At 40.6% G+C, this 17,545-nt stretch overlaps 1 protein-coding gene across 1 annotated transcript in view; it reads right to left on the reverse strand.

The window, feature by feature from the left end:
- The window catches only part of Radx (RPA1 related single stranded DNA binding protein, X-linked), a 79,761-nt gene that overhangs the window by 36,896 nt on the left and 25,320 nt on the right, over positions 1-17,545 (reverse strand). The window contains 3 exon segments of the mRNA XM_057760438.1: positions 479-546; positions 15,572-15,765; positions 16,654-16,814. Of these exon segments, the coding sequence (XP_057616421.1) occupies positions 479-546; positions 15,572-15,765; positions 16,654-16,814 (423 nt within the window).

A 17,545-nucleotide genomic window follows, 5' to 3' on the forward strand; every position in this document is an offset into this window, starting at 1 on the left:
GGTAGCTGTTCAGATAAGATAAATTTAAGAAAAATGGATTAACATACAATCATACACATTTATGGGGTGCAATGAAATGCTTAAATATATGTATACAATATGTAATTATGAGACCAGGGTAACTGGAAGATCTATCACCTCATAAACTTAGCATTTGTATTTGTAGCCATTTGTAATCTTGTCTAGGTATTATAAAATACACAATTAAATGTCAACTATCATTACCTTAATGTGCTATAGAATACTACAAGTAATTTCTGTTAATTATCCACTGATAGCTTATAAGCATTTTATCTCCATGCTTGGATTCTTATTCCCGGAGTCTGGCAGACATGATGGCAGTACCAAACAGTACTTTACAAGATGACTTAAACTAATACGAAACACTTCATCTTTTGCTAGTAAAATCAAATACGAAAGAGTATGCAACTGAGTTCCATAACTTTTAAAAGGAATAATAACAAAAACAGCAACATACGGTATAAGGGTATGTAGTGTTTGCTTCTTTTAGCTTGTGCAGAAGAATGTGGCTGAGGTACAGGAACCCTGCAAAGGATACAAAAATAAAGATAACCACAAATTATAAAAAAGAGACTTAGATGGGAAAAAATCCATTTGAGTCTATTCAAAATTTATTTTAATTCAATACATTTCTTAAAGTAATACATTAAGTATACATATGATTACCAAAATCCATATACGATATAGTTCAAAACACTGCAATGGAGCTAAATTTTATTATAAAAGAAAACATTTAACTTCATTATATATCAGCTAAAGATGGAAGCACTTTTATTCTCTTATGGGAAACTTCAAAATGAGTTCTCATGTTTTCAGCAGTTCTATAAAACAACCTTTCCTATTCTCCGCCTTCACACTATAGTCTGTTCGTTTCCTACTACTGCAGATCCATGTTGATTTCCTTCAGCAAGGAACTGCTCTCTGCCTCTTCTGCTCTATTAGCTCTTGTTTGTCTTTTAAACTTTAACCTAGTTACTATTTTCTATAGAATCCTCCCCTCATTTTTAGTCAGGGATAACTGATCCTTTTGTATGTTGAGACAGTACCAGAATAGACAGAAAAAAACCAGTGTTGTTGAATGCTGTCCTCTGGGCATGGCATGGTCATTGCCCTCCTGAACGATCAGCAGCTGGTATTACTAAAGATAGCGCAAGACTGGGCTCACTGATGTTCCTTCATAGAGGGAGGAGCCTGAAGAGGTCCTAGCCCTTCCCCAAATTCTGTAAGGAGTTAACAGTTGCTAGGAAGGGGGTGGGTTCTTCAGTGGTGTAGCTGCTTATAAGCTCCCCATATCCCAGTAAATGACCCCTTAGCTATGCTCTTGTAAACAATCCTAATCAAACCCATTGATGCAACAAGCTGGGCCTGGGAAGAATCATTACTTTGGGACAGATGTTTGTTTATCTACCTAGAAAATGTTTACCCAACACTTGGCACCTTAATCCATGATACAACAGAGATAAACATAAGGAGAAGCACCATTGCCTCTGTTGTGGGCTATGAGACATACAAAATGAAGCTAAGCCATCTGAGGGTGGAGTGTCTGTGTGGAGAACCCTGGCATGGTTGTCCTTCCTGGTGGGGTATGGAATGGTGTGCCTTCCTGTTTTAGTAGTCCTGGCACTGACCCTGCTATGGGTGAAATGACATGCCACTAAGGCTACTGTATTGGAATTCCAGAGTGACTGCTTTTCTTATGTGGCATGGAATGCAAAACTCCTTGATGGATGGCATCTATCATGTGCGATGTCCCTTAAATGGCTGATGAAGGATATATTATAATCCACAAAAATAACATATATGGGACAGGGTCTTATGTAAGCTGGGGTGTCAGTTGTGTGGCCTTTGCTCCGGGCAATAAGGCAAGTAATTGAGTTCAAAACTAGAATGACTGCATATGAAATGGAGGAAAAGTAAGAAAAACCATGTGGATGCAATCCCCTGTATTATCCACTGAATTAGCAGTAAAAATAAAAGATGGAGGGAGAAAGGGGAGAGCTGAATAGGATAGAGGAATTGGCTTGCCATTTCTTATTGGGACATAAAGAAAAGAGTACCAATTATATATGTGCAAATAGCCTCTCTTGGGACACCTAAACTTGGATTCCATGGGAAGAATTGGACAATGAGAAGGGACAAAATGAAACAGACATGATGCAAGATACCTCTCAGATCTGACCTTTAGTACTGAGGAAGGGAAAACATGAAGAATACAGAGGGGGCTTAATAATGATCCAGTAAAGTGAACTACTATAATCAGGGAATAGCCTGACTATGAACTACACATCTTTCTACAGGTCAAAGGCTACATAATGAGGGAAATAATTCCCTGATCAACTGACTTATAAGAGCCCCTAGAGACACTTGATTATCACTAGTTGTTGTCCCCATGAACATCAAGGACCAGAAGACAATAGAAGGACCAGCACTAATGACAAAAATGAGCAGACACAAGCAGTCTTTGGTGTGAAGTTCACTGGGCCAGATAGGATTGCATTCACAGAACAGCCAGGGAAGGGGTTGATTCAACAGGGACCTAGGGACTAGAATGGTGGCTTTGCTGAACCCCATGGTGGCACACAATTTTTGAGAGCAGAGAGACTGAATGACTTAGATTGGCATGTACATCAGGTTTCTAAGGTGCTAAAGCACCGAAGAGGACTTAAAAAAGGCAAAAGCAGACTAAAGTACTTTTCCAGGTCACTCAAAAGTGAATGTGGTAAGATGTGGGTTAAACCAGTGTTTCGAAGGAAAAGCGTGACAGGAAGCCAAATTCAATTATTGTGAGCCCTGAGAATGTTTTTATGCCTGAATAAAAGTTAATGAAGGCATAGTGATAGAGCAATGCAGGCGAGCAAGACCACACTTGTCTCAGGAGTGCAGTTAGCCTCCAGAACAGCACACTTGTCTTCTGTAAGAAAGGATACCGGGAGTGAAAACTGTTTGTCCAGCTCAAGGCCCTCTCAGGTGTGGTCAACAGAAAAGGCATCAGCCAACTGAAAGTTGGCCAGATGCAAGGAGCCTGTGAGGGAACAGTAGGCAGTCTTGACCCTGGGTGAGTCAGAGCAAAGAAAGCCAACCCTGGACTATGGCTGGAGCAGGGGATATGCGAAACATCCCTGTGGCAGCACCCCAAGATGAGGTAGTGGGACGGCTCACTGAGAACGACTGTGGATTACAGAGGATTGATGAAAGTCGTGCCTCCCATCTGTGCCACAGAATCTCAATTGTTTCAGGGAACAACTGACAGATGTGATGGAATCCTTTCTTGCTATATCTACTTTCTTCACTTTTGCCTTAACTTCTCACTTCTGAGATAAACAGGCCTTTGTTTGGAATGGTAGGTGGTGGGCCTTCAAAGACCTTGCTCACACTTTGCAAGACAATTCTGGGTTGTAGACGCTATAGTGCTAATCACTGAGAGTTTTGTAGATTTAGAAAAGCATTCTGAAATCCATTAAAGCACACCTGAAGGAGGAAGGACAGAAGAGTAGTTCATAAAGGGCACAGAAGTTACGTATCTTCTAGACTTCAACATGTAGAAAAATGAAAATAGACCCATATCTATTATCATGCACAAAACTCAAGTCCAAATGGATCAACGACCTTAACATAAAGCCAGCGACACTGAACCTTATAGAAGAGAAAGTGGGAAGTACACTTGAATGCATTGGCACAGGAGACCACTTCCTAAATATAACCCCAGTAGCACAGACACTGAGAGCAACAATAAATGGAACCTCCTAAAACTGAGGTTCTGTAAAGCAAAGGACACGGTCAACAAGACAAAACGACAGCCTACAGAATGGGAAAAGATCTTCACTAACCCCACATCATACATAGGTCTGATCTCCAAAATATACAGAGAACTCAAGAAATTGGTCATCAAAAGAACAAATTATCCAATAAAAATATGGAGTACAGACCCAAAGAGAATTCTCAACAGAGGAATCTAAAATGGCTGAAAGACACTTAAGGAAATATTCAACATCCTTAGTCATCAGAGAAATGCAAATCAAAACAATTCTGAGATTCCATCTTACACCTGTAAGAATGACCAAGATCAAAAACACTGATGACAACTTATGCTGGAGAGGATGTGGGGGAAAGAGAACACTCCTGCAGTATTGGTGGGAGTGCAAGCTGGTACAACCCCTTTGGATGTCAGTATGGTGATTTCTCAGAAAATTAGGAAACAACCTTCCTCAAGACCCAGTAATACCACTTTTGGGTGTATATCCAAAGGATGCTCAATCATGCCACAAGGACATGTGCTCAGCTGTGTTTATAACAGCTTTGTTTGTCATAGCTAGAACCTGGAAGCAACCTAAATGCCCTGCAACCGAAGAATGGATAAGGAAAATGTGGTACATTTACTCAATGGAGTACTACACAGCAGAAAAAAATGACAGCTTGAATTTTGCAGGCAAATGGATGGAGCTAGAAAACATCATTTTGAGTGAGGTAACCCAGACACAGAAAGACAATTATCATATATACTCACTCATAAGTGGTTTGTAAACATAAAGCAAAGAAAACCAGCTCACAAATCACAATCCCAGAGAACCTAGCCAACAATGAGGACCCTAAGAGGGACATAGATCTAATCTACATGGGAAGTAGAAAAAGACAAGATCTCCTCCATAAATTGGGAACATGGGCACCTTGGGAGAGGGTTAAAGGGGAGGGGAGAGGTCGGGAGGGGAGAAGAGAAAAATGTAGAGCTCAATAAAAATCAATAAAAAAGAAAATGTGCTACTTTTACACAATGGAGTATTACTCAGTGGTAAAAAATAATGACACCGTGAAATTTGCAGGCAAATGGATGGAACTAGAAAAAAAATCATCCTCAGTGAGGTAACCCAGACACAGAAAGGCAAACCCAGTATGTACTCACTCAGAAGTGGATATTAGATGTAAAGCAAAGGATAATCAGGTTAAAATCCACAGCCCCAGAGAAGCTAGGTAACAAGGAGGACCCTAAGAGGATTCCCCTGGGATGGGGAAATAGATGAGATCTGGGTAAACTGGGATGGGGGCTGAGTAGAGGGGAATGGGTTGGTGGAGTTGGGGTCAGGACAGAGGGGATGAGTAATAAAAGAGATATCTTGATAGAGGGGTCCATTATGGGGTTAGGGAAAAACTTGGTGCCAGGGAATCTCCCAGGAATCCACAAGGATGACTCCAGCTATGACTCCTAGGAATAATGGAGAGGGTACCTGAACTGGCCTTCCCCTGACAGCAGATTTGTGACTACCCTAATTGTCAACAGAGAGCCTTCATCTGGTAACTGATGGAAGCAGATGCAGAGATCCACAGCCAAGCACTGGACCAAGCTCTGAGAGTCCAGCTGACAAGAGGGAGGAGGGATTGTATGAGGCAGGGGGTTAAGACCATGATGAGGAATGCAGAGACAGCTGACCTGTCTAATGGGAGCTCATGGACTCTGGACTGACAGCTAGGGAGCCTACATGGGACCCAGCTAGGCCCTCTGCTTCTGAGTGACAGTTGTGTAGCCTCGTCTATTTGGGGGGCCCCTAGCAGTGGGTTCAGAACCTGTGCCTGCAGTATAAGCTGGCTCTTTGGAACCAATTTCCCATGCAGGGATGCCTCATCCAGCCTTGATGCAGGGGTAGGTGCTTGGTCCTGCCTCAGTGTGATATGACATGCTTTGTTGACTCCCATGGGAGGCCTGCCCCTTTCTGAATGGAGGAGGAGGGGGAGGGAATGGGAAGAGAGGAGGGAGGGGAAACTGTGCTTGGTATGTAAAATACATGAAAAAAATTAATTAAAAAGAGGAAAAGAGGTTAGCTATTTGAGGGCACTGGGGTATGGGAAGGATTGGAAGGAGAGTTACCTGGGAGAGACAGGAAAAAGGAAAGGGAGAGAAGAAAGTGATGAACTCTATTTTAATTTAAAATTTATTAAAAAAGAATGTAAGATACAGAGAACTGGGTGGAGGATTGTGGAATATTGTCCTTCAGATATAGCTGCCCATTGCTCTCTTGAGCTTTCAATCGATGGAATTACTGCAGGATTGCTACCCAATAATCGTTCTACTAATGTTCAATACCAGACGGTAGGGGCAGAGGTTCAAAGGGTGGTATTCATGAAGTCAAGTCTACCTAAGAATGGCTAGGAAGTTATCAGTTGGCTGGGAGGAGAGGGTTTTTTCTTCAGTGTTTAATGAATTTCAAGCAACCCCTTACACATGTTCCTCCTGTAAGTAGGCCTTCTTCACTCATCTCCCTTCCTGTAAGAAACCCTAACTAAACTCACTGGTTCACCTAGAAAGACCTAACTGATAATTCATTTAATCTACTGTTGGTGCCTTATATGGGGTGAACAGATGTTTGTTCATCGACATAAAAAGTATTCATCCAACAAATGTCTATCATAACAAACAATACTGTACTCAGATTACAGGCTTGTAAATGAATATAGTATTTAAGATTAAGTTTTCTATGAGAACACTGACTATATTTAGTTTTGTAACACCATATGGTAGTTGCCAAACAGCTGTTTATTGAACAGAAATGGATAAAAAGGGAAACATCTTATATTAAAGGAAAGGAGAATCACAATTTTATAAAGAAATATTTCAGCCAGGCCGTGGTGGCACACGCCTTTAATCCCAGCACAGAGGAGGCAGAGGCAGGCAGATCTCTGTGAGTTTGAGGCCAGCCTGGTCTACAAGAGCTAGTTCCAGGACAGGCTCCAAAGCAACAGAGAAACCCGATCTCAAAAACAACAACAACAAAAAAAAAAAAAAAAAAAAACAACACAAAAAAGAGAAATATTTCCATTTGATTCTTGCAACAGTTTGTGATGAGGAAATATTGCTTCATTTCCAAAATTAAAGGAAACAATAAACACTATTGTTATTTTCTTTGGGTGCCCCTCTCCAGAAGTGGAAGGTAACTCCCTATTCCTGAACACACCATGTACTTCAGATATAGGGCTCAGAGTTCGCTGAACTGAATCTAACCTGAAAGCCTCCTGCCTGAGGACTAGCTTTCATGGTACCAGAAGGCCCCATGCAGCTTCCAAAGGAGGGAGGCAACCAACAGTCCTATCTAGCTATGATGTCTATGAAACAGAGCAATGACCGGCATGGCAGGATAACTCTAAAGGGATAGTAGTGGCTTCAATACCAACAGTTCTCTAATTGGACTTAAGACCTGCTTGCCAAGTGGGAAATCATAACTGGTACTGGAAACCTAACCCAGGGTGTTGTGGAATATTAGTTGAAGATGTGCTACATTTGTTTATGCTATGGAACATGTGTTTTTTTATGCTGCAATGACAGGTTGCATTCTTTTATGTCGCATTTGTTTAACTCTGTGAAGCTATGTTATTTTGCTTGGTTAAAACACCTGATTGGTCTAATAAAGAGTTGGATGGCCAATAGCTAGGCAGGAGGTAGGATAGGCAGGGCTGGCAAGCAGAGAGAATAAGTAGGAGGAGAAATTTGGGAAGAGAAGATCAAGGAGGAGAAGGAGAACAGGACTCCAGGAGTCAGTCACCCAGCTATACAGCAAGCCATGGAGTAAGAAGTAAAGAAAGGTGTACAGAATAGAGAACGATTAAAGCCAGAGGCAAAGGGGAATGGGATAATTTAGGTTATGAAAAGTTGGCTACAAATCTGGCATCCATAAGTAAGAATAAGCCTCTGTGTGTTTATTTGAGAGCTGGGTGGCGGGTCCCAAAAGAGCAAAGAGTAAGAAAAAAACCCAACTACACCAGGACCAGTGAACTCATGGGTCTTTGAGGAAAACCTACAACGGCCATTCTGCTAAGCTAATATAATATGTAGCTGCATTATATTAATAATTTGTGCTTATACCCAAATGTAAGTGTAGTCCCCACCCCATCAACAAGGAAATCTCTCTTTGGGACAGTTGGACACCATTATAGAAAACCACAACCAATAAAAATGTACAGTTGTGGAGTCCAGTCCTAATGAATATATCTACAAAACTCTACTGCACCCAAGGCTCATGGTTCACTGAAGAAGAATGGTTGGAAAGATTGCAAGAGCCAGCGGATCAAGAAGTTGCTGTGAATTGTGTCTCCCAGTAATGTCAGAAGCTACACTCATAAAGTCTCATCAGCAGGATTGCTTAAATGGGAGAATAAGGACAACAACACTAAACATGCCGAAGTGGACAAGGGAAAGCCCTGGAGGCGGAGAGTGGGAGAAATAGTTCCTCTAGAGAAAAGCATACAAATTGGCTATCCCATACCAAATGGTCAGCCCTGGAAACAAACATACAAGCAACATTTCAGAGACTGAGCAGGCTGTATCTATGCATTTAGGAATATATGTGTATACACACATTCATATATGTATGTAACAATTAATGAAAGGAGGTCTTGAATTTGAAAGAAAGCAAAAGAGGAGTATATGGAAGGCTTTGAAGAAAAAAAGAAAAGGGGAAAATGATGTAATTACATAATTTCAAAATTAAATTAAAAACTAAAAATAATTTAAAAGATACAGAAATGTCATGTTACATTATACTGCTCATTTTACTTTATCAGTGTATTTCTTTAGTCTCATTATGTTCTTAATTCTTATAACTAGTTACTAATGGACTATAAAGGAGCATCCATGAATGATGAAAGCAACATTTGACGATAAAATTTTAGCAAGATATATTTTATATGTTATTAATTTTTTGTTTTTTATTTTTTCGAGAAAGGCTTTCTCTGTGTAGCCTTGGTTGTCCTGGGACTAGCTCTGTAGCCCAGACTGGCCTCAAACTCCCAGAGGTCACCCTGCCTCTGTCTCTAGAGTTCTGGGACTAAATGCATGTGCCACCACTGCCTGGCTCATGGTATTAAATTTTAAATTAGTGAAACGTATTATTTCTACAAATGATTAAGAAAATAAAACTCTCGGGGGAACCCAAAATAAATAAAATAGTTAAAATACATCTGCTTTGCAATCCTTAGGCAGTATATATTGCATATATTTATAAAAATGTTGATTAGAAAATGCCCTTTTTCCCATTGTTTAAGCCAGCCAGTTTGGTTGTATTCTGATGTAAGAGTCTTAATATGCTAGTACATGTTTTGGTATTGGGATGTGGGATGCTGTTATGACACATAGCTACCAGCTAGTAAAGAAAAGAGAGGCTATAAATTTGAAAGAGGGGGTACACATGGAGGGTTTTGAGAGGGGAAAGGAAAAGGGAAAATGATGCAATTATAATGTCAAGAATTAAAAAATGTGGACGTTTCTTTGAAACTATATTCTAAGTTAAATCTGAAATGTGTAATAGAAAAAGTCTAGAATTCCATGGAGATGTTTGTAGAAATCTAAAGTTCAAAGGAAAACTTCACTGGGCTCAGGATGAGGAATGAGCTGCAGAAATTCCTTATCTTCTTAGACAACACTGTTATGAACCAAACGTGCCTAGGAATACAGACATGACAGGCTTTTCTGCTAGAGTTTCAGACAGAAATAAAAAGTGTGTTATTGAGAAGGTGATCCTTCTTATGCAGTCTCAAATGACTTGCTCATACTCTATTCTGTGTGCACGGAAAGTTGACCTTATAAGTGGTAAACCTAGATATTTAGCTGAGGGTATTCCTAATCAAAATGTGGGAGGACGCCTTGGACTCTCTTTCCTATTTAGACTAAAATATACAAAGAGTGATACCCAGTGGAGGGGGAATTGTCAAGGAAAAGAACCCCAAAATTCAAATATTTGGGAAACAGCCAACCTACAAATATAAAATGGAAGGAAGTTTGCTCTGGACAGATCATCAAAGGTGTGGCTGGAGAACCATCTGCTCAAAGATTTGTCTTGTATGAAAAATAGCTGTGCAGTGGGATAGCTCTGTTGGAAAAGTGCTCTCCACGCAAGCATGTGGCTCTGATTTCTCTCCCCAGAACCCACATAAAAAGCTCAGCACAGTGTCATGCGCTAGTCATCGGAGTGTTGGGGAGGCAGAGATAAGCAGCCCCCTTGTGTTGTCTGGAGAGACAGCATAGCCTAGTTGGCAAGTTCCAGGCCAATAAAGATGAGGCTCGAAAAGCAAGGTAGATAGCTACTGAGGAGTAATCCCCGAGGCTGTCTTTAGGCCTTCACGTGCATATGCACACATGAGGAAATACAGATGTATGAGAACACACACACACACAATTGAAATTATGACTTGAAGATGATCAAGTTCAGAAAAATAATCAAGACAAAAGATAAAAACATAGTATTTTATCTCATATGCAGTGTGTGTGTGTGTGTGCGCGTGCGCGAGCACATGCACATGTATGTACAGGAAGATTATTTGGGGAATGGAAGGGGACTAAGAGAAGTGAAGAGGTGTAGATGTCAGAAGATAATGGGGAAAGAAAGATAAATATCAAGTTTTATTTCATATGTAATAAAGATTTATGCACACATACACACATAAACATTAGAGCAGAAGTGGGCTAGACCATCTGATGAGGAGAGAGATCAGCGAAGAGGATAAGAGACAGACAGTAGTTAGAGGGCCAACATGAGTAAAGTATATGTTTGTACAAGTATAAAGATATCATAGTGATAGGCCATTTGGGGGTCAGGGAGAAACCTGGTGCCAGGGAAACTCCCAGGGATCCACAAGGATGGCCCCAGATAAGACTCTTAGCAAAGCCGGGCGCTGGTGGCGCATGTCTTTAATCCCAGCACTCAGGAGGCAGAGACAGGCAGATCTCTGTGAGTTCGAGACCAGCCTGGTCTACAAGAGCTAGTTCCAGGACAGGCTCCAAAGCTACAGAGAAACCCTGTCTCGAAAACAACAACAACAAGAAAAAAAAAAAAAACCAAAAAACCCAACAACAAAAAAACAAACCAAACCAAACCAACGACAACAACAACAAAAACAAGAAGACTCTTAGCAGTAGTAGAAAGGGTGCCTGAACTGGCCATCTGCTGTAATCAGATTGGTGACTGCCCTAATTGTCGGCAGAGAGCCTTCATCCAGTAACAATGGAAGCAGATGCACACATCCACAGCCAAGCACTGGGCCCAGCTCCTGGAGTCCTCTTGAAAAGAGGGAGGAAGGATTGTACTAGCCAGGGGAGGAGGACTGTACTAACCGGGGGGGGGGGGGTGTCAAAGTCATGACAGCAGAACCCACAGAGACAGCTGACCTGAACTAATGGGAGCTCACAGACTCTGGACTGTCAGGAAGGGAGCCTGCATGGGATGAACTAGGCCCTCTGTATGTATGTGACAGTTGTGTAGCTTGGTCTGTTTGTGTGGCTCTTAGCAGTGGTATCAGGACCTGTCCCTGGCCTTGAACTGATTTTGGGGAACCTATTCCTTGTGCAGCTTTGCCTTGCTCAGCCTTGATGTAGGGGAAGGAGCTTGGTGCTGCCTCAACTTGATGTGCTATGCTTTGTTGACTCCCATGGAGGCCTGCCCCTTTTGGAATGGTGATGGAGGAGGAGCAGATGGAGGGGTACATGGAAGATGGGGGAAGGTAGTGGGAGGAGAAGAGGGAGGAGAAACTGTGGTCAGTATGTAAAATAAATGAAAACATTTAATAAAAAAGATATCATATGAAGTCCATTATTTTGTACACTAATTAAAATTAATATGTGGTTGGAGAGATGGCTCAGCAGATAAAGATGATTGCCACCAATATTGATGACCTGAGTTTGATCCCCAAGACCAACATGGCAGAAGGGAACAAAGAACTCTTGAAGGCTCTCTTCTGACCTCCATGTGTACACCATGGCATGTGTATGCCCACATATAGGTATACACATACACAAGCACACACAGTACATAAATATACGTAATAAAATTAAAAATTAACTTTAAAATATTACACTTATGATCAGAGATCCAATCAACCATCAAAATAGAAGGTTTACTTGTTTAAAAAACCAGAGGAAATACAGACAGGATGAAATGAAGAAAAGATGTCAGACTTCTGGGATTCTACAGACAGGAAATGAGCTATAAGGGAGAAAGAACTTTCTACAAAGGATTCCGGTAGCACAGGAAATAATCCAAAGGATTGACAAGTGGGAATACATGAGCTTAAAAGTATTCTGAATAACAAAAGAAACTCTGAATAAAGAGCCAGCCTACAGAACAGGAGAAAATCTTTGTCTTGTATAGTTCGTACAGGGGCTCGATATCCAGAATATATAAAGAACTGTAAAAAATTTATCACCTGAATCCAAAACTTCTTATTGATAAAATAGAGTTTTCCAAAAAAAGAAATGCAAATGGACAATAAATATTTTAAGAGTGGTTAAACATCCTTAGCTATAGGAGAATTTACAACTACTTTGAGGTGAAATTTCATCGCACTCAGATTGGCTACCATTAAGCAAACAAATGGCAGCAAATGTTGTTGAGGATGTGAGGGGAAGAGAGTGATCCTTATTAACTTATAAACTGCCGAGGAGTATGTAAACTGGTGGAACCACTATAGAAAGCAGAGTGGAGGATAGTCACAACTCAAAACACAAATGTTATACCCGAGCTATACCATTCTGCACATATACCCAAAGGACTCTATATTCCGTCACCAAGATATCTGCATATATATGTTTTCTGTGTCACTGTTCACAGCAGCTAAGAAATGGAATCAGATCATATTTTCATCAGCTGATGAAATATGAATTATGAAATTTCTTCAGCTGTAACGAAGAGTGAAATAATGAAATTGTTAGAAAAATGGATGAAACTACAAAGTATTACATTAAATGAAATAGGCTAAACTCAGAAAGGCAAATACATTTTCTCTTTTACACGCAGTTCCCAGATTTTAGTGTGTGTGTGGTACAGGTTACAGAATTATATAAATGTGTCAGTAAGAAGGGGGAAAGATCTTAAGGGACAGGAAAAGAACAAAAGAGGTGAAAGAAAACATGAGAAAAGGGGTTATGGGGATATGACAGGAACCAAGAGAAGGGAGAGGAAGCCAGTTAAGGCCAGCCAACAGACACAATAGTGGCATTAAAATCGTGGGAATAACCAACTTTTTGTATTGTTATTGGTATTTTGAGACAGAGTCACTTTATGTTGCCTTGCCTGGCCTGGAACTTGTGGTGTAGACCAGACTAGACTTCGACTCACAGAAATCCATTTGCCTCTCCTCCTGACTGTTAGGATTAAACATGTGAACTACCATGCCCAGCTTCTAATCAGCTTCTTATAGATTTAAGCCCTGCTCCCCCAAATGGTTATGAAGATATTGGTAGACAGGAATAGGTCCCAGGGGAGAACCAAGTACTGTTATACTGCTAAATGGATATGGTATTAAAACTAACTCTGAAGGAAGTGTCACTATAACTATAGATCAATGCATCTCTCAACCCTCATCTGAGAAGCTTCCATTTGCAGAAGATTATCACTAACACAGAGTTGCATAACTGGTCACATTGCAGAGAATAAGAGACTACAGAATATCCAATCCTAAATGGAACATATAACACAGCCTCTCCCAAGGCTCCAGGATCATTGCAGAAGAAGGATGAGAGGAGCTTCATGAGCCAGAGGCAGTAGATGGCTACAAGGAAGCCACATCTTCTAGACATAGCAAGGCACCTGAACATATGATCTCATTCTGGCTGCAACAGCATGTACAAAATGTGTGCATTCCCAAATCATACCAAATCCCAGTATTGAGAGGGGAGTTGCATACACAACCCCAATCCTATCTGTAGGGCTATTGACAATTGTCAGATGATGAAAGAAGGAGAGACAATCTCTAAGAGTGTAGCCCTGAGTATGTTAACCAATTTTCAGTGGAAGACCACATGCCCAAGAATATTTGGGCAGCAGAAAACTGTCTTGAAGGATGTTTTTAAAGGACACAAAATGGATGGCTAGAGACATAAAGGAGTGAATCTGGGAAGAGTTGGGGGAGGGGTGTGAATATGATCAAAATATGTATCAAACTTAAGAACTAATAGAACACAGCATGTATAAAAATACCGCCATGAAATCCATTACTTTCTATTATAATTATAAAACAATAAAATAAATAAGTAGATGCTTATAAAAAGAAGAAAGGGCAAGAATGATCCTGAAAAGGGGGTGTCACCTCGTTGGTCCCAAAGTGTGGGGCAACCATGCAGGGCTGAGTGACTGAAGCTACCGTAGAGGCCTGGAAGACACAGTATTGATCCCCACAATACGTCTGAATTTGTTGAGAATCAAATGGAATTTGCTACACTAAGTTTTAGAGTGGTTTTGATCTCATAATTCCGCCTTCCGTTCTAGTTTCTCTTTTTCGGAAGGGGAGCGTTTGTGCTAGTCCTGCCGCACCATTGTCATCTGCATGGATGGATACCTTGCCTCTTTTCAGCAGTCAATTGTTGGAGAATTTTCACCAGGATGACCCACCTGGATTTTCTTTACATTGAGACTGGGAACTAGAGTTGAGGAAGGTGAAGGTTCAGAATTTTTAGTTTAATTTAGTTTTTGTTTTTCTTTTTTGTTCTTTAATTTTTTTTCATTTTACATACCAATCCTAGTTCCCCCTCCCTTCCTTTCTCCTGCCCACACCCGCTCCTTTTCCATGCCCCATTCACTCCTCAGAAAGGGTAAGGCCTCCCTTGGGGAGTCAACAAAGTCTGATATACCAAGTTGAGGCAGGACCAAGCCCCTCCCCCATATCAAGGCTGAGCAAGGTATCCTACAGGGAATCCTATAGGGAATGAGCTGCAAAAAGCCAGCTCATGCATCCTCATTGCCTTTAATCCCAACACTCTGGAGGCAAAGTCTGGAGGATCTCTGTGAGTTCGAGGCCAGCCTGGTCTACAGAGTGAGTTCCCAGACAGGCTCTGAAGCTCCACAGAGAAACTCTGTCTTGAAAAACAAAAACAAAACAAAACAACAACAACAACAGCAAAAAGATTGTAGTTAAGGCTTTGAAGGGTTACTGTGATTGAGTGAGTGCTTTTGTATGTGAAGTACACGGATTCAGAGAGAGAGATGGGCAGCAAGCAAATGTGAGTTCTGAACGCTGAATCTGCTGTAGTCATATGATGGAAGTTCTAACTCAGTACATCAGAACGAGACCTAATTTGGAAACAGAGTAATTAGAGATGTGATTCGTTAAGGTGAGATCATAGCCTTGCACAGCACTTCATGTCTGTGATTCTAGCACATGGGAGGCTAAATAAAGGAAGAGGTCCCAGGCCAGTCTGGCCTACATAATGAGATATTATGTAAAGAAAAGATGAATTTGTACCAGACCAGAGTGTTTCCCCGATGTAGTATGAATGGTGTCCTTATAGAGAAAAGAAATTTGGGGAATGGAGAGATGGGTAGGTAGTTTAGAGCTCTTGTTCTTGCAGAGGACCTGGATTTGGTTCCCAGTTCCCATACAGTGCCTCAAAATTATCTGGAACTCCAGTTCTCGGGGATCTGGCCTCCATGGGCAGTGGGCAAGCAAGTGGTACACATACCTACATGTCTGCAGGTAAAACACTCACACGAAGAAAATAAAGTAAATATAATTTTTAAAGGTGGTAAACTAGACTGTCAGGTGCGGTAGCGAACTCCATGTGAAAATGAAGGCATATATGTACATATAGCCAATGACTTATGGATTAGCACTTGGGCCTTGAATAAGTTTTCTTTTTGCGCCGGCACTCGAAACTGTAGGTGAAGACTGAGAATGCTGAGAGCCCTCTGACCTGTCATCCCGAGGTCTTTTGCTACCTCTTCCATAATGATGACCTTCTCTTCTAACCGCCTGAGAAGTTGAGGGCCGATTGTCATTCTAAAACCAAGTGTTAGGAAAAAAATGGTTTAAAACAGACTCACAAAATGCTTTCTCTTCTGAAAAACTATACTAACTTTCATACTTTGAAGAGTTGAACAGAATGTTATAATCATATTGTTTTTATACATATTGCTTTAATCTACTTAGTATTAAGTTTAAAGAAGATAAAAGTCCTCTTAGTCTATTGTAACTGACCAGACAGATTAAAAGATTATTTCCACATATACAGTAATACTCCTAGACATAGCTTTAAAAAAGGTGAACTAACCAGGCAATGGTGGCGCATGTCTTTAATCCCAGCACTCAGGAGGCAGAGGCAGGCGGATCTCTGTGAGTTCGAGGCCAGCCTGGTCTATAAGAGCTAGTTCCAGGACAGGCACCAAAACCACAGAGAAACCCTGTCTCGAAAAACCAAAAAAAAAAAAAAAAAAAAGAAGGTAAACTAACAGGGAAAATGAACTCTTGATGATATGAACATTCAAGTATCAGTCTTTTCTAGTGACCATTTCTATTTTGAGAGTTATTGCTATGTATTACAGAACATAGGTAAAACTACCATTACAGATAAAGAAGTAAAATATTCCTCATGGAAGTTTTCCTGCTGCTTAGCCTAAAAGAAGTTAGCACAACAATTACTCATATATTCCATCTAGCCATTAAAGACATCCATAGCAGACTTGAATTATTTAGAAATCAAAGGCAGGATCTTATGCCTTAAGAATGCAGAGGCTTGTCCCTTGCCCAAAAATGACAGAAAAAGGACATGAAATAGGAACAAAATTCATATATTTTTCTCTCAGATTGAAAGTTAATACATAAAAGTATCAATGGCCATTATGATCACTGTGCTGTCAGAGATGTACTGGGAATCCTCTGGCACTATACCTGAAGTGCTTCTGATGCTGGGGCACTCTCAGCTGAGTGGTTGTGGGGGATGTACTTTATAGCAGCGATTATCCCCTGAATTGCAATGCGCCTCTGCTCCCTGTACTGCAAGTCTTCGGTCACCTTCTTCACTTCACTTATAGCTGTCAAGAGCAACTCAGCTGCAAGAGAACAAGTCCCAAGACAAGGTAAGTTTGAAAGGGAAAATATGATTTAAAGCAATTAAAAAATTCAAATTAGATTTTTGATGTAGTTTTACAATGTGAACCTGCCATATGAACTTAATTTTGTGAGACTTTGTGTTTATATTTGGTATCCTCTTAAGTAATTTTCATAAAAATAGGCAAAATACACGTATCATTCCAATTGTGATATGGGTTTCTAGTCTAGTCTTTATTGTAACAGAAACTGTACATACTGATTATTATAAATTATGATAATTTATAGACCTTGGACCTATATTACAGGCTTTGGACTTGCCACAGGGCAGGGTGCCTTGTACTCTCTTAGGATTGGAGGGGTGTGGGAAGGTGTGTGGAGGGAGTGGGAGGAGGGGAAGGAGTGGGAGGAGGGGAGAGAGTGGGAGGAGGGGAGGGAGTGTGAATTTGGATTGGTATTTTTTAAAGTAATAAAATAATAAAAAATAAAAACAAAATGTAAAAAATAGAGATCATATTTCAAACTATATATTATTGGTTATTCACTGCCCAGAAAACACATTTTCATGATTTCAATTATATATAACATATTACTAACATAGGACACCCAAGAGGATAGCAACACATAGATGATAGCTCAGCATTTGAAGGTTTATTGTCTCCCAAACATGCAATTATCTCCAGCTTTAAAAATGAACACACATATTTTAAACTTTTGACTGCCCGATATCAAT

The sequence above is a fragment of the Chionomys nivalis genome, chromosome X (genome assembly GCF_950005125.1).
Source record: "Chionomys nivalis chromosome X, mChiNiv1.1, whole genome shotgun sequence".
In the NCBI taxonomy this organism is placed as follows: domain Eukaryota; kingdom Metazoa; phylum Chordata; class Mammalia; order Rodentia; family Cricetidae; genus Chionomys; species Chionomys nivalis.